Here is a 23,044-nt window from a genome sequence, read left to right as displayed (position 1 = left end):
ACCAACAGAAGGGTATTCTGAAAGTCTGATGCAGGGTTTGTAGCTATCATACCGAATTACCCATTTAGGGTGGGTCAGATCCGTTCAGTCAGAAAGTTTAGTCAACAACCAGGATAATGCACCATGGTGTATTGGGGTTTGCTGATAGACTTGTGTTTCTGATTTTACCTATTGGAAGAATGTTAGAGTTGGCACCCACAAGTGGTAAAGGAGCTCTTATCCCAAAATGCAAAGTTCGTTTAATGCTGGAGATGGACCACTATAATATATTACATAATGAAATAGAGTAAAAGAAAAACATTACTTTAATAGACAACAAGAAGCTATTCAAATTGCATACCTACTTTTAATTTGATTTTAAAGATTTTATTTTATTTTATTTTATTTTGTTTTATTTATTTGTCAGAGAGGGAGAGAAGAGCCCAAGCTGGGGGAGTGACAGGCAGAACAGGCAGAACAGGCAGAGGGAGAAGCATGTTCCCCACTGAGCAGGGAACCCAATGCAGGACTTGATCCCAGGGTCCTGGGATCATGACCTGAGCTGAGGGCAGTCACTCAACCAACTGAACCACCCAGGCATCTGCTACTTTTTACTTTTAAAAAGAACCTTATGGGGTGGCTGGGTGGCTCAGTGGGTTAAAGCCTCTGCCTTTAGCTCAGGTCATGATCCAGGGTCCTGGGATCAAGCCCCACATAGGGCTCTCCGCTCAGCAGGGAACCTGCTTCCTCCTCTCTCTGCCTGCCTCTCTGCCTACTTGTGATCTCTCTGTCAAATAAATAAATAAAATCTTAAAAAAAACAAAAAGAACCTTACAAACTAGTAATAAAGGAAATTTTTTTTGACAGATATATTCACACACATACTCAAAGGTACTTAAATAAAAGACAAATGACTGGAAAGAAGTATGCAAAATTATCATTTGAAGACAGAATATCTAGATCATTCAGGAAAATAAACCACAAAAACATTATTTTTCTTCCAAAATAATTTTCAACCAAGAAGAGTTGTAATATGTAGTAGAAGTAAGTTCCACTCACAGTAATCCCCTCTGTTAGTTTCCTAGGACTGATTCAACAAAATCCCATACACTAGGTGGCTTACACAACAGAAATTTATTTCTCATAGTTCTGGAGGCTAGAAGTCCAAGTTCAAGGTGTCAGCAGATTGGTTTTCTACCAAGGTCTCACTCCTTGGCTTGCAGGTGGCCTTCTGCGTCCTCACATGGTCTTTTCTATTTTTACACACCCCTGGTGTCCCCTTTTATGTAGCAATCTCTCTCGTTTTTTAAAGAAAGGCAAACTTCCGTGTGCTGTGCCTCACTGCAATGAGTCTGGAGTCTTGGAAGCTTGACTACCCTACATTCTCCTACAAATGGACTTTGAGAGCTTGTTTGGGGGTTCTAGCAAAAGAGTGCAGCTACTTGTATACCTTTGACGGAAGAACAGTCCTTCTCTCTCTCAGGGAAGGTCATCTTCCATCTTCCATCAAGCATGCAGCTTCAGGGAGGGACAGGCACGTGGAGGCTAAGGGAAGAAGGGGACTCCTCCATAGCCAGCCAAATCTACCCTGGTGACCAATGTCACAGCCAGATTTGCTGAACTTCTCCTTTTACAAGGACACCAGTCAGATTGTTTTGGGGCCCACTCTAATGACCATATTTTAACTTAATCACCTCTTTAAAAGCTGGAACTCAAAATATAGACACGTTCTGAGATACTGAGAGTTAGGACCTCAACATATGAATGGGAGTAGGGGCACACAATTCAGCCCGTAATACCTCCAGAAAAGATCTAATACTGAAATATAACTCTGAGAAGATCTATGAACAACCTAAAGGAAGGTAGCCATACCATGAAACTGTACAGAAAGACATAAAGAATGTGTAAATGGATGGATACATACCATGTTCTTAGTGGGAACTTCTCAGTATTAAAAAGTGCTAACTTATCCCAAATGTAATTAAACTAAAAGGTATAAAACAACTGTAACCAAAGCCAAACAAGACCTTCTTCACATTTTTTATCTTTTTGTGTTTTCTCTTCCATACTTGTTCCAGTACCTTCAACTGTATATTATTTACTTCTAATGGGTGTGCCACGTCAGCAGGGTCCATTGCCTTCCGCCCCAAACTGACCTTCCTAATTGCCCTATACCTGGTAATGGGAGTTCATCACCTATCAGTCACCTGGGAGAAGATCCCTGGCTTATCTGGGAAAATTCTTCTTAGTGCACCAATAAACAATCAGTCCCCCGTGCAGCCATTTTTGTTAAAGTTAAACCTGTTCCTTCCATTCCATTCCTGTCTACCCTCCTTACCTCACATTTGGATTTTAACTCTGCACGTCGTCATCATCTAGATTAACCTTTTCATCATTCTCTTCCAAGTTTACGATTACAGAGTATAATAACTCTACTGGGTGACCTTGGGCATGTTAATCACTGTGCTTCAGTTTACTCATCTGTAAAATGGGGATAATAGATAATAGTACCTACCTTATAGAGTTTTCATGAAAATTAAATGTTATAAATTGTTAATTTGTAGAGCACTTAGAACAGTTAGCACTATCTATATATTTGTTTAATAAATAAATATCTTCCCCATTGTTTTACCTGGTACTTAAGAGTACGCACTTTGAGGAAAATTCATTTCTGTGGGTTTAGACACTATGTGCTTTTCAAATTATTATTTTCAGAAATACTTGACTAATAGGTTATCAATGACACAGGTGTTCCTTACAGCAGTACATTTAATAGGAAAAGATTGAAGTAGGTCTGTAGAAAAAAATATAATAAAAGATGGTGAAGTCATACTATGGAAAACTGTGATGGAGACAAAGATATATTTGTCAATAAAAGTTGCATTTGCTATGGAGGGATGGCTATAATACATTGAGTGAAAAAATAGGTCAAAGAATAAGAGGCATAATATGCTTTTATACACATTTGTCTCAGGAATAAGATGCACAGGAAGCTTTTAAGCACAGGGCAGAGGTTTTGTTATGAAAATAAGGCTGTATGACCTCTCTATAATGAACATGTTTTACATTTATAATTAAAGCTAAGTAAAAACAAAAGAACAATGAAAACTAAAAATTGTTCAAAACTTCCTTTTCTCTAGACATTTGCCTTTGACGATCATGTTTTTATTTGAACTGCATGAAAATACTGGTGCTTTTGAGGTTGATGAGAAGTCAGATTGCTAGGGTTTGCTTCAAAACCTCTGTGGCACTAAGATGGCTTTAAAAACCTTGCAGATGAACCTCAAAAGTTAGTGCTTTTTATTTTATTTTAATTTAATTTAATTTATTTATTTATTGCCTGAGAAATACTGAGAATCAAATACGCTTCATCCCGAAACTCTGGCAAAGATCATTAATGTAATTACCTGGGAAACTCAAATAAGATGAGACGCAAAACCTATCTTAGGCGTCGATGAGGGTTAGGGGGAACAGCTACCTTCTTCAACAAATATCGGACTTTCAGAGGTAGAAATCTCTATGTGGAATTTTCTCATCCTCTTGATAATCATTTCCACTACCAAAAGAAAACTCGAGTTGTAAATTCATTCGGGCACACTTGAAAAATGCCTTTTCCCATGTTCTTCCGGATCTCCTATACACCGAGATTCAAAGGGTTTGGGGTTTGTCAACAAAAGGTGGCCTTTTTTAAGGCATGACAAAAGTAAGCAATCTCAAAGAAATTAACGACACGGTAAGGTGTTAACTATCAAGGCACCTGCTTTGCCTTAGAAAAACAGCCTGTTGTTTTCATTTGTCATCACTGGGTCTCAAAAAGGTAGGCCTTAGCCACCACCTGGTGACGCTGATGACGCGCGATGTCTTACAGCTGCCGCAATTAGAAAGGCTGAGCCTTCTCCTTTAAGAAGCTGACTCACGTGGATGCTGTGTTGTGTGCTCTCAGCTGGGAAGGAGGTGGATCCGAAGTCTCTCCACATTGGCCGCCTCCGGAGAAGGGGCAGAGTTAGCCTCTTTGATTGGCTGTACAAGTACGAGGAGTAGAGTCAGGGGCGGAGCGAACTGCGGGAGCTAGCCCTGGGTCTGCGGCTTCTGGGAGGGGTGGGCAGAGACGCGAAGGGGTGAGGGAGTGGGGGAGGGTGAACCAGGGAAGGGGCGGGGCCTAGCGGAAGGGGCAGGATGCCGGGCATGAGGGCGGGGCCTAGGAATGAAGGGCGTTCTGGGCCAACCGGGAGAGCCGACTGCTCGAGGGGTGGAGCTATGCCGAGTGATTGACGTTGAGGCCCAACCAGGGAGAGGCGGGGCCAAGGCCAGGGCCTGACTAAACCTGGAGACTCGGGTGGCCGAGGGGCTTCATCCCAGCTGAGGAGCGAGGAGCCGCTTGCGGCCGCGGATCTCACAGCCGCTCGGGGTGAGTGCGGTGGGAGGGGGGCTGGACTAGGAGCCCGATGGGGGATGAGGAGCCTTCCGGGCCGACGGCTTCGAAACACTCCGGGATCGGCCCGGGGCGGGGGACCCAGGCAGGAAGTGCCTCTTCCTCACTAGGCTCCCCCCGGGGGCCCAGCGCCGTCGCCCTTGACCCCTCTGGGCGGGTCCCAGTGCCGGGGCTGCGGGCTGACGGGCTGGACTGTTTCCTCTTTGTGAGGCCCAGGCGCGGCGGCCGCCGTCGGCCCGCCTCCGCCGCGCAGCCGGGGCGACCGGAGCGACCGCAACAGCCGCGACCCCTGAGCTTGGCGGCCGCGCCCTCCCGCCGCAGCCTCCCGCCCGGCCAGTACCCCCGGCGCCGCTTGGGAGGCCCTTCCGCGGGCAGTTTGGCCGGCGATCTCCCAACTCCCCCCCCCCCCCCCCCGCCACGACTGCCCCGCCCCCACGGGCCGCGTCCCCGCCGCAGTGTCGGGGGCGCGCCGGGGTTCCGCGCCACCGCAGTCGTCCCGGAGGCCTGCTCCTCGGCAGCCCCGGAGTGAAGTCCGAACTTGGCTCCGAGCTTTAGGGCAGTGATTACGCCGCGGCGTGGCCCCTCTTTGAAGAGGGCCTCCGTCCTGGCCGCCTGGCACTAGTCAGGGGCCGGGGACCGCCTTGGCTTTGTGTCTGCCCTGCCGGGGGAATGTCTGCCACCCTGCCGTGTAGCTCGCAGGCGGGCCCCAGAAGCGAGCGTGGGGCCTCACTGGCCTGGCGGAGGGCGGGGTGCGACTGTCAGACGGGCGTCCCCGGGCCGCGGCGGCCAGAACCGGACCCTGCGTCGCCGCCCGCTCAGCTGTTTCCGGCCGGTGTTTGTGGTGCGGGAGGAGGCCGCGGCGCGCTCCGCCGTGCCCCTCCCGATTGGCCCGCGGCGTCACGTGCCTGCAATCAGCTGGGGCCAGCTGGGGCCGCGGGCGGCCGGCCGGGTCTGGGCGGGTGCGGGTCGCGCTGGGCCGCGCCCGACGGGTGGGAGGGTGGGCGTGCTCTCCGAGCCCCTTTATTCTACCCTCCTTCGAGGTAGCTAGGTAAGACAATGAGTATTATGAACAGTGGGCGTTGGAAAACGGAACTGCTACCGAAAGATCGGTTTAATCCTGACACCTATTAATCCCCCCCCTCAAGGGAGAGTCTGCGAAGGCGTACAGCTCATTTATTTTTAAACTTTTTCTGTTTACAGAGCCATGTCGGTAATGTGAGCATTTTTATTCCAGGTCTCCTTGACAGATGGAAAACCTGAAGTAACCTCAGGCTAGCTAACCTTGTGTTTTTGGGAAACTAGACTTGCTGGTGAAATCCCTGGGGGTAATAGGATCCTAGCTCACTTTGCGTGGCCGTGTGTACAGTGTTGCAGCAGCGTTCCAACGCGGACGAACCAAAATACACGAAGTGTTCCCAGGGTAAATATTTCTGCCAGATCTCCTGTGTTTCGGTTGATTCTTTTTCTAAAACTTCGTTGCATATTTGTACTGTTAGATAAGAAGGAAGTTACCAAGAACTTTTCTCTACAAGCCCGTAGCTTAGTAAAAAGTCCTAGACCAATGAAATTGAGTAACAGCACCAACTTCAGTGTTAGGAAACTATGAAATGAGTGTCACGGGAGTTTAAAAATGGGGCAGTGGGGAAAAAATGGGTAAGAGTGAGGTGGGAATCATTCTTAGGTGGATTGGTACTGGTTAGACCTAGAAAATGGGTGAGTCTTTGGGTGGCTTTTGGGCAGACAGACCTAGAACATAAAACAGGCCTGGAGCATTTACAAACAGTGAGAAGGTGGAGCTTGTGGAATTTGGTACACAATGTATTTTTCCACTTACCCCATTATCTTTCTGGGTATGTACTAGAACACCAGGTAAAGCACACCTCCTTGGAAAGGGCTGATCCCTAACTTTATCATACCTTCACCCATCTCAGTGTCCACTATAGGCCTACTGGTTGACTTTCTTCTTAAGTTTATCTCTAGCAACCATCTTATCCATGGGAGAGGGAGATGATAAAATGTGTTAAAGTAAATTATTTAATTCTATACAGGGGAACTAAGGAAATTGGATTTTTAGAAGACCGCCTTTTCTAAAAAGGTTAGTAACATACATGTGGCCTCTAAAAATAATATATGGTTGGATCATCAAGGACTTTTCCCTATTTATTTGCCTTTTGCTCTACTTAAGTGGCAGGAGAGAGAACAAGATTTAGAAACAATTAAAAGGGAAGGAAAATAAAGCCAAAATTAGGTCTAAAAAGATACAAAATTAAATTAAGACACTACCCTCCAACATGGTGGTAACATAGTCCTAAATATGTTTATGAGATGTAAAAGCTAGTTCTGAATATATTCATGAGATGTGAAGATAGTTCTAAGTACATTTGTGCCCAAAATACCATTTTGGGTTTTATAGAGGCTAAGTGGCTGTGTAAATCATCTGTTTCTCTGGTAATCCGTGGAACTGAGCCTTAGGTATGATGTGAATTTGCTACTTGACACCTGAATCAGGAAACCAGACAGTTAATTTATACTCCAGTCCACCCAATAAGGCTTTTCTGACTCATGGTATTGCATCACAACAATTGAGAGATCTCCAATTTGTCTTGCCAATGGGAGAGGAGAGGTTACCAACTCAGATTGTTTGGGAGAGGTTACCAACTCAGATTGTTTACCTGACTCACTGAGTTATAGGACTACTCTTATTTTCTAGTGATGACTAAACAGTAAGTATTCTAGAAATATAGTAAACCTGGAAAACATTCAACAACAACAACAAAGGCATTATTCGAAGGACAAAAAAAAATATAGGTTATTGCCCATTGAAGACCTGATTCCATAACCACAACATCATTTGACCCAGCAAAGGAAACTTGGCCAGGTATTCAAAGAGAATTAACAAGAGGAAAACAGCTTTCTCTTGTCACTGAAACCTTGGCTTGGTAAATATTTTGTACAAAAATTGGTAAGTTGGTTTTATGGATTGAACTCAATTTATTTTCTCCCTTGCAGGTTTTGAGTAGAATTTAGAAATTCTACTAAGATTTAGTCCCTATGTGAATCTACTAAGATTCACAGGTCCCTATGAAAATAGTTGATGAGAGAACAATAGCATTAAATGTTAATTATAGTAATCAAGCCAGCACTATTAAAAGTCTTTAGGGGGGCGCCTGGGTGGCTCAGTGGTTTGGGCTGCTGCCTTTGGCTCAGGTCATGGTCTCGGGGTCCTGGGATCGAGCCCCGCGTCAGGCTCTCTGCCCCTCGGGAAGCCTGCTTCTCTCTCTCTCTCTCTCTCTCTGCCTGCTTGTGATCTCTGTCTGTCGGATGAATGGGTGGAATCTTTTAAAAAAAAAAAAAGTCTTTAGGTTTTGTTCCTTCTTTTGTCTTGAAGAGGGGAGAGACTGAAAAACAGATAAACATGCTTCAGCATGTTTTCATTTTACAAGAACCATCACAAAACACAATCTCCTCTGGAAGGGCACATTTCTTGAACTCTGCCTGCACTAGGCCTCTGCACGTTGAGTTCCCCGCTGGGGAGAGTCTTTGTAGGTTGCATTTGCCAACCACCTCCTGGCATTGGAAAAAACCCCACTTAATTTGTCCAGCAATAGGTAGAGTCCCAGTATTGTCTCTTCTGTGGCATGGAAATGCCCTGAGGAAATAATTACTTTACAGAGGAAAAGTCTGTGAATGGGTGTTTTTCTCATCAGTGGATCCTTAGAGATGCAAATCAATACCTACTATTCTCCCTGGTATTTTTAGGGCTGGGCATTGTTATGCTTTCTTTGGCCAAATCTACCTTCCAGGGTTGGATCCCAACTGGATTATTAATTACAGGGAATCTTGACAATGAGAATTTGAGATGCTTCAGGTTTTCTAACTTGCCTTCTGCTTGTAATTTCTGTCACCTCTTCACTTAACTTTGCAGTAATTAACAGGAGGTGAAGCTGGTAAATTGTTTGTTTCATATTTTTTCTGTTTTGTATTTTCTTCCTCTTTAATAGAATGGGGAAGTTGGGGTGAGGAATGTGGATGAAGGAAATCTAGTTTTACTGCATCTACCTTTAATATTTGTGTTGTGCCTATTCTCGTAATGTATTATCTGCATTGAATTCTCACAACTCAGAGATGGATACTGATATTCCATTTTAAAGATGAAGAAGCAGAAGATAACTTATCCAGTGTTTACACAGCTTTTAAGGGACAGAGCTGAGATTTAAACCCCGGCTGTCTGATTCCAGAAATTAAATATCTGGGCCACACTGTTTAGATCCTGAGGATGGGGAGAGAAGGAGGGAGCAGCTAAGTGGTACATATTGCTTAATTTTGTAATCTTCTTAGAGCTGATCTAATTATAAAAAGTTAAACATTTTAGCTAGGAAAATCTGTGAAGAAAAGGAGCAGGATTAGATTGATCCTGCCCAATATTCCTGTTGATCCTTAAATCTGAGTGCAAAGTAAGTTTATGTTTTTACTGAGAAAGACTGCTTTCTAAATGAAAAGCCCTTTTGCCATCTGAAAGCATTTTTAAGGGGTCAGCATACTTTATCAGGAGCCAAATACTGAATATTGTGAATTTTACAAGCCATAAGATTTCAGCCACAACTATTCAGACTCTATGGCAGTGAGAGAACTGTCCAATATAAACAGATGAGTGTGGCTGTGTCCCAATAAAACTTTATTTATGGACACTGAAATTTGAATTTCATGTAGTTCTCACATATCACAGAATAATCTTTTGATTTTTTTTTTCCTACCTTTAAAAGCATAAAAACATTCTTTGTGGGCCATACAAAAACAGATGGTGAGCTGAATTTTACCCACAGGCCTTAGTTGGCTGACCCCTGCTTTTAAGGAGAGTATGCAGCAGTGAACCAAAGAAAGAACAGGATACCGTATTTGTCATTGATTCTATGTGTGTATGTGTGTGATAATGTGTATATATATGCATATATATTACTTATGAACAAGTAGAATTTGAAATGAAAAACAATAGCATTTAGCATCCCCAAAACTGAAATACCTAGGTATAAATCTAACAAAATGTTATAAGATCTAAATGAGGAAAAATTTAAAACTCTGATGAATGCAATCAAGAATGAAATAAATGGAGAGACTACATGTTCATGGATAGGAAGACTCACTGTTTTCAAGATAATCAGTTCTTCCTAACTTGGTATTGCACTGAATCCAAGTCAGAATCCCAACAAGTTACTTAGTGAATATCAACAGACTGATTCTGAAGTTTCTATAGAGGTGAAAGAATAGCCTATACCATACTGAAGAAGAATAGTCAGAAGACTGACACTACCTGACTTTAAGACTTAATGTAAAGGTACAGTAATCAAGACCGTATGGTATTGACCAGAGAATAGACAGATAGATCAATGGAACAGAATAGCCCAGAAACAGATCCACATAAATATCATGAGCTGATACTTGACAGGGGCAAAGGCAACACAGTGGAGCAAAGATAGTATTTTCAGTAAGCCAGTACTAAAACAACTGGATCTCTACATGAGGGGGAAAAAATCAAGACACAGACCTTATACCTCATTCACAAAAATTAACTCAAAATTAGTCACTGACCTACATGTAAAATGCAAAAATTATCTCCTAGAAGATAGAAGAAAATCTAGTTGGCATTGTGTATGGCAGTGACTTTCTGAATATAATGCCAAAAGCATGAGTCATGTAAGAAATAGTTGATAAGTTAGACTTTATTAAAATTAAAAACTTCTGTGCAAAAGACATCAAGAGAGCAAGAAGATAAGCCACAAGCTGGGAGAAAAGATTTGCAAAGACATTGGATAAAGGTTTTATCCAGTATATACAAAGAACTCTTACTAAAAACTCAACAGTGGGGCACCTGGGTGGCTCAGTGGGTTAAGCCTCAGCCTTCACCTCAGGTCATGATCTCAGGGTCCTGGAATCGAGCCCTACATTGGGCTCTCTGCTCAGCATGGAGCCTGTTTCCCCCTCTCTCTAGCCTGCCTCTCTGCCTACTTGTGATCTCTCTGTCAAATAAATAAAAATCTTAAAAAAAAAAAAAAGAAAACCTGTTTTTAAAAATGAATAAATAGTATATGAAAAGATGTTCCATCATATATGCCAATAGGGAAATGCAAATTAAAACAACAGTGGCATACCACGATACACACACCAATTGAAATGGCCAACATACTGAACACTGACAAAACCAAATGCTGAAGAGGATGTATAGAGTAACAGGAACTTTCGTTCCTTACTGGTGAGAATGTAAAATGGTACAGCCAGTTTGGAAGACGTAATGGTTTGTTAAAAAAGTAAACATAGCTTGTGATCCAGTAATTGTACTCCTTGGTATTTACCCAAAGGAACCAAAAACTTAATATCCATATAAAACCTGCCTTTCGTAGATTTCTTAAAGAGAGAAGTCTTGAGGGTTTTTTTGCTGTGAACCTAAAACTGCTTTAAAAAAAAAAAAAACCCAAAACCCTTAAATCTCAACTAAAAATAGCCATTTTTAGAAAGTTGTTTTATTGACTTGGACTCAAACCAGAAAATTGTTTTAGTCCATATTGTCTAATTTTTGAAATAGTTTGGACAGAGGGTTAAATTGTGAGTCTGCTTACACGTGGATTTTTTTTAATACAGTACTGTATAGATGTATTATTTCCTCCTTTTCTTAATGTTTTCTGTTCTAGGTTTATTGTAAGACTATATAATGCATTCAACATACAAAAGTTGTTATTTGACACTTAATGTTTGTCAGTAAGGCTTTGGGTCCGCAATAGCCTATTAAGTTTTTGGGAAGTTCGTGGTTATATGCAGATTTTCCACTCTGCAAGGTATGGGGTAGTTAACATCCCTAACCACCACCCCCTTGACCACCCCCCACATTGTTCAGGGGTCAACTCTGATACATTCCTGGAGACATTTTATTTCATGGATTTTTCAAAGCAAAAAGAAAAAATTTTTTCTCTTACAGATTCTGTAAATTCTGTAAATTTTTAAAAAATTCTGTAAAAACATAGAGGTTCAAAAATGTGATTGTTTCACCAGGGTCTCCTAGTAAAATAGAAAGAGAAAATTCTACGTAGCTAAATGTACTGTTGAAGGGGAAGGAAACTGAAATAATTACTAAAATGTGATCTTTAAATTATCTTTGAATTTCACTTATATTTTGAACTTGTACCTTCAGTTTCCATTAATTTCAGATAAACCGATAATAGATTTCTAATGAACAACCATATTTGATACTTATTTCAAGCTTTTAAGGATTTTCGTAACCTGGAAGTAAGAAAAGCTAGTACCAAAGAGATCTCATTTATAAAACTAACTGGGAAATAGTACTTATTAAAATTAAGGTTATTACTGTTTTTTTGCTTGAGATGTTAAAAAGGAAGAAAGCATATTAAAGCTTTAGTTATGAGAGTTTTGCCCTAGCTTTGGTCATAAACTTTGACACCAACAAATACCAAAGCTTGTGTTTTATTACTTAGAGACACAGTGAGGTACCCCTAGACTCAACACAGAGAATAGTAGTCATCTATAAAAGCAGCTCAATTTTAAGGTGTTTTTAAAATATGTGGCTGAAGAGATTTGGAACTCTTCTAAGTCTAAGCAAGGGACTTAGCGTATCGGGAGAATATTTTGGATATAAAAACCAAAAAATAGAAAATAGATCACTGGTTGCCTGGGACTGCAGAGGGTTTTGGGAATTTGGGGGAGGTGATAGAAATATTCTAGTGCTGGGTTCTGGTGATATAACATGATATAACCTTATATAACCTTACACATCTACAGATCATTCAGTTGTATACTTACAGTTGCTAAATTTTATGGTATGTAAATTATTTCTTTAAATTCCCCAGGGGCACCTGGGCGGCTTGGTGGGTTAAGCCTCTGCCTTAGGCTCAGGTCATGATCTCAGGGTCCTAGGATCAAGCCCCGCATCTGGCTCTCTGCTCAGCAGGGATCCTGCTTCCCCCTCTCTCTCTGCCTGCCTCTCTGCCTTCTTTTGATATCTCTCTCTCTCTGTCAAATAAATAAATCTAAAAATAATAAGAATCTGGGGACTTTTTTGTTAAAATAATTAGCTATGTTCTATTCTGTCAGAAAAAAGTTTCAAAGTTTGTAGAAGAGTGGTCTGTAGGAGCTCTTAGAAAGAGATGGTGGGGCAACTGGATAGCTCAGTCGGTTTGGGCTCAGGTGTGATCTCAGGGTGGTGAGGTCAAGCACCAAGTCATCTCGGTGCTAGGCATGGAGCTTGCTTGGGAATCTCTCTTCTCTGCCCTTTTCCACTCATTCTCTTTCACCCTTTCTCTAAAAAAAGATAGAGATGGCTAAAGCACATGCGTTTGACCTTACTTTTGTAGTGCTATCAAATTTAGCACAAATGTTGGGGTACCTGTGAATGTGTGTTGCATTTAATAATACACAATCCCTGGCCTCAAGAGGTTTATCTAGAAGGGATGAGAATTTGAAATAAGACACCGATGGGGAAGGAGGAAATACAAATACCTCCAAAAGTGGTTTAGGAAGTTTTGTTGATTTTGCAGTTTCTGTGACAGGTTGCCAGGGTATACTGGTTTAGGAGAGTGTGTCTTTCGAACTGGCCACCAACCAAGAAAGAGAATATAGGAGAGATCAGCATGCAGGCAGGAAGGGTAAAGGTAAACCTGAGGGAGAAGGACAGTGAATCTGGCAGCCCTCTGGTCACTAGAGAATGAGGAGAGGGGAAAAGAACAACTGGAGCAAGGTTTCCCTCAGGCCCAGTGTGGCCAGTGTCAGGAAGTCACATAGACTTTATTTCTTCTTCTGCAAAAGTAGGGTGACCATTAAAAACTGTCAAGATCAAATGTGGTATGTGAAGTAGTGTGTCCCATACAGTGTAGACATTAAAAAGTCCAAATCAGAATTCAGTATATCCTCCAGGTAAAAAGGACCCTCATTCAGGCACTATGTCTTGGTTTTTTAATGACTTTAATCCTTAAATACTAAGGAGATTGATTATCAGCCTCTTGAGAATTTGGATAGTGTGAGTCAATAAGTTGAGATTCTAGCCCTGCAAAACTAAGGCTTAACACCTAGAAGCTGATGACCCTGTAGAGGTTTTACTACTTCCTTAGGACCAGATCTTTGACAAAAAGGGCTGTTTTGCTTGCTTTTGCTAAATTTCATGGCATTCTAGCCTATCTTTTTTGGCGAATAACTAATTTTACAGTTTTATATTCTTATATAGTACTCTATAAATGGAAATCACAACTAGGAATAATGATTCTGCACAGATATTTTTGGTCTTGGTAATGAATCATGTAATTGAATGCAGTAAAAATACTTGGGTAAAAATAAAAAATAGACTGAATTTGAAGCAAGGAAGAGAAAGCATATTAAATCTCTTTACCACATTTTAGGAATAAAGAATAAAGAACTTGCCTGTACCCAGTAGCAAATGGTCACAGTATATGGTAATTTTGAGTCAAAGATAGAGTGATGTAGGCAGAGGGTACAGGGAAAGTTCATTTTGAAGTCCAGTACATTTTCCACAGCAGCCTGCCATGGCCAATTCAAAAACATCTAGTTATTACTGCATTATGGTTGAAAGAACTTAAAATATGAATATTATATTTAAAAGTTTGAAGGAAAGGGCGCCTGGGTGGCTCAGTGGGTTAGGCCTCTACCTTCGGCTGAGGTCATGATCTCAGGGTCCTGGGATCAAGCCCCCCAATGGGCTCTCTGCTCAGCAGGGAGCCTGCTTCCCCCTCTCTCCGCCTGCTTGTTATTTCTCCGTCAAATAAATAAATAAAATCTTTAAAAACAAAGTTTGAAGGAAAATTGGCTTTAAAGTAATGTGTCCCAGAAGCCCAAGCAGGAGACTAATCGCTGCATGATACTGGTTTTCAGAGAGCTACAAAGTCTGAGGACTGTGTCTTAAGAGGTGAGGCTAAAACCTTGCCGTTGATTACTTTTCTGTAGTTGAGCAGCTGTAAAAAACATGACCCAGATCACCTGCTCACAAGTAGTTCTGTGCTGTGCTTAGATGAAGTCCTAAACCCAGATGTCTTAACAGGGGAAGTAATTATGTGATGCAAAGTGTGACTGGGCAGACCCAATGACCTTGGGGGAGTGGCAGCTATCACTCATCTCCAGTCATTGTTGCCACAGGAGAACACGTGCCATGTGGGCCAGATCTCCCCATTGTTAATAATAACAACAACAGGCTCTTGAATGAAATCTCTCGTGTTTAATGGTGGCCCAGGTGTTATTTATTAATAAAAGACTGGGCCAAATGAAACATGTCCACAGGTGTTTCCTAGGGGAAGGGTTATTTATTTTGTTCACTCTTGTATCCCTATGCCACCAAATGAGTTCACCCCTTAGGCCTAAAATTTGCAACCTCTGACCCTTATGTAACAAATACTGTGTTCTTAAGCATCTGAAAAAAGCAGTGCTATCCTTTTAAAGGCTGTGAAATAATAGTAACTTCTGTTGTCATTTTGCAGAAATGTAATCAAAAAGCTAAATACTGTTTCTTAAGTCTTGTTTTCCCCCCGGGTTTTTTCATTGACATGTTTGTGAATGAGTGGTTTTCCTTTCACTAGCCACACATTATAATTGTATTTAGCATTTGTTTCTCATTCTTATTAACTTCTATATCAAAATGTTTAATGGAAGTCATAATCTTTGGGATAATGACTTCTTTGATGACATTAGGACTACCTAATAACTAAGGAAGTTCACAGATAAAAAGGAATGATGGAATTTTCTCTTTAACTTATAATGAAATTTCCCCAAATTTAAAACGACAGTGGATTCTTATTACAAACATAGATTGTGGGCTTTGTTTTCATAGTGGCAGCTGTATCAGCTCTGCATGCCATTTCAAAGATAGGTGATATAAATATTTAAAACATAGGAGCTGAAAACTATACCAGGAATAAATTCTTTTTTTAATGAGAGCCGTAGTACATTCTTGACTATGTCTTTAAAAAATAGTGCTTAAGGGGATTAATTGCTATGATTTCAAGGAGTTGCACATATTAGCTCTAACTTTTTTTTTTTTTTTTTAAGATTTTATTTATTTATTTGTCAGAGAGAGAGCGTGAGTGAAAGCGAGCACAGGCAGACAGAGTGGAAGGCAGAGTCAGAGGGAGAAGCAGGCTCCCTGCGGAGCAAGGAGCCCGATGTGGGACTCGATCCCAGGACGCTGGGATCATGACCTGAGCCAAAGGCAGCTGCTTAACCAACTGAGCCACCCAGGCGTCCCAGCTCTAACTTTTGAAAATAAATGAAGTGTGGGGAGCCTGGGTGGCTCAGTGGTTTGGGCTGCTGCCTTCGGCTCGGGTCATGATCTCAGGGTCCTGGGATCGAGCCCCGCATCGGGCTCCCTGCTCCGCAGGAAGCCTGCTTCCCTCTCTCTCTCTCTCTCTCTCTGCCTGCCTCTCTGCCTACTTGTGATCTCTGTCTGTCAAATAAATAAATAAAATCTTAAAAAAAAAAAAGAGAGAATAAATGAAATGTGATTATCCTTCTGTCAGAATCTAGTTTCAAAGCTTGTTTCGGTGCTTCAGCACTTCTGTGATTTATTGAATCAGTGTGGTTTTATTCAATATAAGTTATGTAACAATGGTTTATCTTTCCCTTCTTTACTGTGCGTGTTTTCCTAGCCTTACACCAGGGTAATAGAAGAATTCTGACTTTCGGTTGGGTGAACTGCATTCCAGTCATGATCTTCTGTATTTGAAAGCTGTGTGACCTTTGATCAGTTAATAACCTTGGATAATTGATGAAATGGGGGGTGATAACCTCATAGAATTGTTGAGACGATTTTCAAATAAGCATGCAGTACAGTGCTCCCACAGACTCTTGACTCACCGATGTCCGTGCCATCGCCCCTACGTGGTTGCTGACATGCCTGACGACCAGAGCTGCCCTGTGTTCTTAACTGAGACCACCCTCTTCTCATTTTCTGATTGCTCCGTTTTCTACTCTTGTGATCACCCACATATACTCCACAAGTCTTTTCCCAAATTACATATGCTCAGAATGTGCACTTACCACTTGGCTAAGTCTTTTTTCTCACATCGCTGACTGTGCTTTCTCATTATTCAGTTTCTGATACTCCACTTTTCTTCCTATGTTTGTCATACCAACCAAAAGAGAAGTGATATTGTTCTGGCCTTGTCTAAACATGTTTGCTCCCTTGGCTCACTGCTTCTGAAGAGTTCTTAGCTTGGTACGCCTGTTTATTTGCCCAGTGCATGAACCTTGGATCCTTCAGTACAGAGTCAGCTATTTCCCATACTGAGTATTACAAAGCAGAGATCTCTCACACACACACACACACACACATACTCACGGTTCTCTGTGACCCCTACCAAGTAGGTACCAACAACTTTTTTTTTTTTAATCCTAATGTATCCTTGTTCTTTTCCATTTGCTCCTAGGTTTTTAGAACTTCAGCTATAAAAATGGGCAGAATTTTCCTTGATCATATCGGTGGTACCCGTCTGTTTTCTTGTGCAAACTGCGACACAATCCTGACCAACCGCTCAGAACTCATCTCTACTCGGTTCACAGGCGCCACTGGCAGAGCGTTTCTTTTTAATAAGGTTGGTGGGAAAAACAGTTTCATTTCCTAAGTGAGTTCAGTGGGTATATTTGACAGCAGTACCAGAACATCCCTCAGAGCTTAAAGATACCAGAAAGAGTCCTCATGAGGTCTGTAATCTGCATGCAGAAAAGAGTGCCCCTAGCTTGTCCTTTGGACCTCAGGAAGGCATTACTAGAAAGTGATTTTTTATGGTGGAAGTTTTGAAGACTGTGTTACAATAAGAAGGGCAGTCTCCATTGCTTCATGAAACATTCAGTGTAAGAATTCAGTAGTGACTTCACAGACTGGAAGAAGGGCTAGAAGCGCCCCTATACCCATGTCACTGATTTATCCTTATAGGGAGATGGCGTGTTAAGCTTTCAAGTTTGACAGTGCAAGTGAAAAAGATCATCTAACCAACTTCCCTTGCTCTAATTTATGCTCACTGGTGATCCTGATTATGTTGTGTCTTATTGCATGCCAACAGGAAGAGTGTTAACTGATTTACAAATTAATGACTAGTCTGTCTGCTTCTCTAATTTCTGGCTTGCTTTAAAATTGGTCAGTGTGATTCTGCCTCCTGGAGTCTAATGTGTTCTAGCAGAGTTGAATTTCCGAATCTTTTCTGGTAAGGGACAGAACTAGTCCATAACAGAATGTCGGTGTGCGTTCATGCAGAAAGCATTTCATCTAGTCCAGAGTTTGTGAGAATCTAAATCTTAAACGGTCAGCTAAACTTTCCCAGTGGACATCCCTCTGTTCCATTTAGAAATAAGCTTTTCTCCCAAAGAATTGTTAGTGTACATCTCTTGATCTTTCTTTAGATGTAGACTAGGAGTTGGTATGCTTTGGCAGGCCTGCTGCCTGGTGTTGTAAATGAAGTTTAATAAAGCACAGCATGCTCAATCATTCATGTATTGCCTGTGGCTGCTTTTGTGCTATAACAGCAGAACTAAATAGTTAAAACAAAGATCATATAGCCCTCAAAGCCAGAAGTACTTACTATCTGGCCCTTTACAGAAAAGTAAAGCATAGAGGATTGCTGGATGTTCACAGTCATTGGACATTCTTCACAGATGATTTGAACCCATTTGAAAACTGTGTATCACAGTGTAGTAGGCCTAATGTGTCCCAGTCGGTTTGCCTATAAAATGTATTTCCAGAAACAAATTCGGCAAACTTTTGTTGTTGTTGTTCTGGAATGCCCGTTTTGTACTAGATTACTAGGTTCTCTTCATTGTAGCCTTGTTGGGACTCCTCATTGAATGGTGAACATTCACAGTTGGACCCCGACCAACATTTTATGGCTCTGGGTGGAGGGACTCTTCACTGCCACAGCAGTGGAACTACAGGATATGTGAATAGTGTAGCTTGGACTAGTACATGGCACAGTGATGCAGGATCGCATTAGATGGCCAGTGTAGTTTTTCAGATTTTTGCCTTTCCTAGCAACTTCTAAAAATAGCCCTTGGGAAGGGTCTTGTAGGTTTGACTAAAGTAACCGCTGTGGTTTGCTTTTCTGAAGTTGCTCTTCCTGCACCAGCCAAAGGAACATGTACTTTTTTGGCAGATGACTCACAGGGCTTGGCAATTTTGTCTTCTCGTGTTTCTTAGGTAGTTAACCTGCAGTACAGTGAAGTCCAAGACCGGGTCATGCTCACGGGCCGCCACATGGTTCGAGATGTGAGCTGCAAGAACTGCAATAGCAAACTGGGATGGATCTACGAGTTTGCCACTGAAGACAGCCAGCGCTATAAGGAAGGCCGCGTGATCCTGGAGCGCGCCCTAGTACGAGAGAGTGAGGGCTTCGAGGAGCACGTACCGTCTGATAACTCTTGAAGAAAAAGAGATCACTCCATCTTTTCCCAGGTCTCCTTCACTGAAAACAAAAATCTACTTACATACACTGTCACCTTAGCATCAGGTCGGATTCATGAACTGCGGAACAAGAGGTTGCGAGAATCTAAGATGGAACTTTCCTTTCTTTCTTTCTTTCTTCCTTTTTTTTTTTTTTTTTTTTAAATTTTCAGTTTTCCATCCAGCATCAGTGTGTAGAGAGAATATTATGCAGATGCCGTTAATTTTTTTTTTTTCCCTGTGTTTACATCTTGAGGCAGAATAGTCTGTCTGCAGCTATGTGATGGGCTATGTGAGGGGAAAAAAATCTGGGCTATTAGAGTGAAAAAGTGTGTTTTATGTAAATTTTGAAAGGAAAATGTGTCAAGAGCATGGTTTTTAAACTTATTTGGGCTTCATTTAAAAAAATGTTTTTTTAAACCCAGTTATTTCAACTGATTTGCTAGCTTCAGGGAAGAGATCCGAATTTGTGACCAGCGCTAAAGGTTCAGTGTTAGTATGGCTTGTGCTGGCCACTGTGCCATATTCTTGTTGGAGATGAACCGTAGCCCCAGAGCCCATCCTTCCTTGTCAGTCTTGACCCAAAGATATCACCATTCCTAGTTATTTGTCACCACATAATTGGTGTTGATTGGAAACTTTTCCTGAAATGGGGCAGAACTGCTTGGTTGTCTTTTCCATGTAACTTAAGCATAGTAATATAAATAAAGTAATAGTTGGATGTTTTGGGTCCTGTGTTGCTTTTAAAAACACCTTCTAAAAGAAGAGTGGAGTAATTGATAAGTAATTTTCATGGTAGTGTTTCTTTTCTGCTCTCAAGCTAAATTGTGTAGAAAAGATGACTTTGTTTAAATTAAAGCATACTGTTTTAAACCCGTAGTACTGCATTTAGAAAAGAGTTGAACAGAATGTCGGTGTGCGTTCATGCAGAAAGCATTTCATCTGCATCTGTTTTAGAAGAGGGGGAAAATGAAGGAGCCTATCTAAAAATAAGGCTTTGCAGAATGTTTTCAGCCTCTCCTCAGTTTTGTGTTGATTTTGACAAGTCTGTAGAACCTAATAGTTTCATCAAAGGACTAGATCTGTCATTAGCATTATTTTCTCAGATCTTCCCTCAGAAATTCAGCTATTGAAGTTAAAACTGTACTTGGTCCCTTCAGGGATCAGATTTGCCTCAGGGTGTTATTTTAGCCCCAAACTTACAGCATTGTGAAGTATTAAAATATAAATGTTTCGTTTTCCAAACTATTTCTAGATATTCTAATACTTGTTTCTGGTGGAATAAATGACATTAAAATTGGCTAATTATTTAAATGTATGAATGGATGTTTGAGTGCTCAGTCTCTAGGTCTTTGTCTGGAAAGGATGTTTGCCTCAACTAGCAAAATCTTTCTGTCATTGATATTGGAAGTGACTTCTAAGTACAGTTAAGATTAAGTTTCTCTTTGCCTTCCAGCTCTTGGTTAGAGGCATAGGTCTCTGATTAAGTAGGTGTATAATATTGCATTTGAGATAAGTGGACACAAATGATCTTTCCTTCACCATGGAATAAAACTTCAAGCTTTAAGAAACAGCTTTCATTCCCATTCATTTCCATACTGGCCTTTGATTATTTGTCAGATCCCTGGTAGCATGCCGTATCTGCAGCACTATGTGCATTTGCTGTCACAATAAAGTATATTTTGTCTTGCATTGGTGCAATACTACTTATTTCCCACTGATCCTTAGTTTTAACTTAGTTTTAATCATCTTGTCTTAGTTTTCAACGTGAATATATTCGTCATACCTTTGAGTAGCTATGGCTTTCTTTAGTTAGTGATAAGGTGCCATTCTGGCTTAGTTAACTTAACCTAATCTACACCAGGAGATACAGAATTCACCACTATTAGCTTCTGTTTGATGATTTTACCTCAGACACTGACAAACTACAGTTTAGTACATAGGAACAAAAGAATGTCCTATCATTAGGTAAACCTGGTGACTGGCAGGTACCACAATGAACAATGAGGTCCTCTGTGCCTTCTTTTTAAAAACTTAACATATGCAAAACAAAACATAAAGAAAAAGCAACATGGATGATGCAGTCAGATTGGATTTTTCTTTTTCTTTTTTTTTTTTCCTCAAAGATTTTATTTATTCATTTGACAGAGATCACAGATCAAGCAGGCAGAGAGGCAGGCAGAGAGAGGGAGGAGGACGCAGGCGCCCTGCTGAGCAGAGAGCCCGATATGGGGCTCAATCCCAGGACCCTGAGATCATGACCTGAGCGGAAGGCAGAGGCTCTAACCCACTGAGCCACCCAGGTGCCCAGATTGGATTTTTCATAGGAAGCAAATACACTGTTCACTGGAGCTGGGAAAGCACTAACGTGAATGATTTTGCTTGGGGATGAAAAGGTTGACCAAATACAGGGGAGAGGATAACCATGATGACTGGGTTGCTGTGGGGTGTATAGGTTAATAAGCTTTAATCTTTGAAGACTTCAGAACCCTTCCTCTTCATTTTAGAAGACAGCGGCCTTAAGTTGTTTTAATTTTAAATAGTGAGTGCTTTTATTTAAGGAGAACCTAAAGTCAGTATTTTGGGGGTTAAGCATTTGTTAATAATTACTGTAACAATTTAAGTTACCCTTGTAAGTGGCTACTTTTGGATTGGAGGAGAAAAATAGTGGCATATCTGTTTTCTAAGTTCATCTATTCATAAAAGTCTTTGGGGATGCTTCAGGACTGTGGTGGCCCCAGCCCCAGGCCAAAATCAGTCGACAGATAGTTTGGATCCAGCTGTATTGCGAAACCACCAGTTGAAAAAAAAAAAAAAATCAGAGACCTGTTTATGATAGTTCCATACCAGTTATAAAAATACCTCAGTTTAAATAGACATCCACTATTGCATGCCTGTTTTTAACACCAGCTTCCCACCAGGAGCCATATAAAACCTAGGCAAGGAAGGTGTGAATTGGGAGTAAAGCAAGATTAAACTGAAAAACTCCCGTTAGGCTAGCACTTTGCACTGGTATGAAAATTATTCTAGAAATAAAGTAGAACTAAAAGGAAACTTTAGGATGCATATCCATCTAAAATTGAGTATGAATTGTATGGCTTCTTTATTTTAGAATAGTGAGACTTAGCACATTGAAACTTTTATATATTATGGCATAAAATATATATTCGAAAGCACCTTTAAGGTGCTGAACAACACTCTACATATTTAGGCTTTTAACATCTGTAATCTGACCACCCGGGAGGCTTATTAAATAGTGAATTATGCCTGCGCCAATACTGGATTGGCCTCTGAGGTGGAGCCAAGAAACCCATATTTTTTTACCCAATTGCAAACATAACTCATCTGCAAATTCATGACCGTCACTCTTCAAAGAGTTATTCAAACTCAATACAGTAGTCTCCCCTTATCCATGGTGTCCGTTTCTGTGGTTTCAGTCACCTGCGGTCAACCCCGGTCAGGAAGCAGGTGAGCTCCTGACAAAGTCAGAGGTCAGGACTAGCCTGCCCTACGTCACAACGCCTACGTCATCCACCTCCCTTTCTCTGGTCATGTTGGCATTTTACCATCGCACATCATTACAAGAAGAGGAAGGGTGAGAACGGTATATTTTGAGAGAAACCATATTCACGTTGCTTTCATTACGGTATCTTAGAATTGTTATATTTAATTATTAATCTCTAACTGTGCCTAATTTATAAACTTTAGGGGCATCTGGGTGGCTCAGTCAGTTAAGCGGTTGCCTTCGGCTCAGGTCATGATGAGCCTCACACTGGGCTCGCTGCTGATCAGGGAGCCTGCTACTCCCTCTCCATCTGCCACTCCCCCTGCTTGTGCTCTCTGTTAAATAACATCTTTTTAAAATTAAAAAAAAAGCTTTATAGGAAAAAACAGTATGTATAAGGTTTGGTATTATCCACAGTTTCAGGCATTAACTGGGGCATTGGATGTATTCCTTGTGGGTAAGGGGGAGGGGGCTACTGCAATGTATTATTTCTGGTATGTTACCACCTATACAAACAGGTGTTTCTCAAAAAGAGGCCAAAAGAGAAGCATGAACAAGAAAAGGATTAATATGATTGCCATTTGCTTAAAAATAGTGATCCTTAAAAATGAGTAAGTACAACAGTTAAACTTTTTTTCTAAGATACACTTTTTTAAAGGAGGGGGAAATTCTCTTGGTGGAAAGCTTCTAGAAAAGT

At 41.3% G+C, this 23,044-nt stretch overlaps 2 protein-coding genes across 4 annotated transcripts; one reads left to right on the top strand and one right to left on the bottom strand.

Moving 5' to 3' along the window:
• Positions 1–1,098: 1,098 nt before the first annotated feature.
• On the bottom strand, positions 1,099–6,337 carry LOC106004187 (translation initiation factor IF-2-like). The gene is made up of 6 exons (XM_045073877.1): positions 6,328–6,337; positions 5,757–5,900; positions 5,142–5,455; positions 3,387–5,029; positions 2,318–2,460; positions 1,099–1,524 (listed from the first exon to the last, which is right to left on the bottom strand). Exons 1-4 carry the CDS (start codon positions 6,335–6,337, stop codon positions 4,373–4,375), a joined length of 1,125 nt encoding a protein of 374 aa, XP_044929812.1. The 3' UTR covers positions 1,099–1,524; positions 2,318–2,460; positions 3,387–4,372.
• Positions 4,267–20,534, top strand: YPEL5 (yippee like 5). 3 transcript variants are annotated; one of them, XM_004777461.3, is made up of 5 exons: positions 4,282–4,387; positions 5,646–5,831; positions 6,460–6,506; positions 16,840–17,004; positions 18,600–20,534. In XM_004777461.3, exons 4-5 carry the CDS (start codon positions 16,864–16,866, stop codon positions 18,822–18,824), a joined length of 366 nt encoding a protein of 121 aa, XP_004777518.1. In that variant the 5' UTR covers positions 4,282–4,387; positions 5,646–5,831; positions 6,460–6,506; positions 16,840–16,863; the 3' UTR covers positions 18,825–20,534. The 3 variants fall into 3 exon arrangements, with proteins under 3 accessions (XP_004777516.1, XP_004777518.1, XP_004777517.1); XM_004777460.3 differs by lacking the exon at positions 6,460–6,506; XM_004777459.3 differs by lacking the exons at positions 5,646–5,831; positions 6,460–6,506 and having other exon boundaries at positions 4,267–4,387.
• The last annotated feature ends 2,510 nt before the right edge of the window (positions 20,535–23,044 follow it).

Source organism: Mustela putorius, unplaced genomic scaffold (assembly GCF_011764305.1).
Source record: "Mustela putorius furo isolate JIRA1106 unplaced genomic scaffold, ASM1176430v1.1 tig00537293_pilon_pilon_pilon, whole genome shotgun sequence".
In the NCBI taxonomy this organism is placed as follows: Eukaryota; Metazoa; Chordata; class Mammalia; order Carnivora; family Mustelidae; genus Mustela; species Mustela putorius.
This window is presented reverse-complemented; position numbering and strand designations above follow the sequence as displayed.

Coding starts and splice junctions, on each gene's coding strand:
- YPEL5 (XM_004777459.3), top strand. CDS start 16,864: ATGGGCAGAATTTTCCTTGATCATATCGGTGGTACCCGTCTGTTTTCT. Junction 17,005..18,599: donor GAGCGTTTCTTTTTAATAAG/GTTGGTGGGAAA, acceptor CGTGTTTCTTAG/GTAGTTAACCTGCAGTACAG.
- LOC106004187 (XM_045073877.1), bottom strand. Junction 5,456..5,756: donor TGTACACACGGCCACGCAAA/GTGAGCTAGGAT, acceptor TGTCTTACCTAG/CTACCTCGAAGGAGGGTAGA. Junction 5,030..5,141: donor CCCCGCCCTCCGCCAGGCCA/GTGAGGCCCCAC, acceptor GCCCCTGACTAG/TGCCAGGCGGCCAGGACGGA.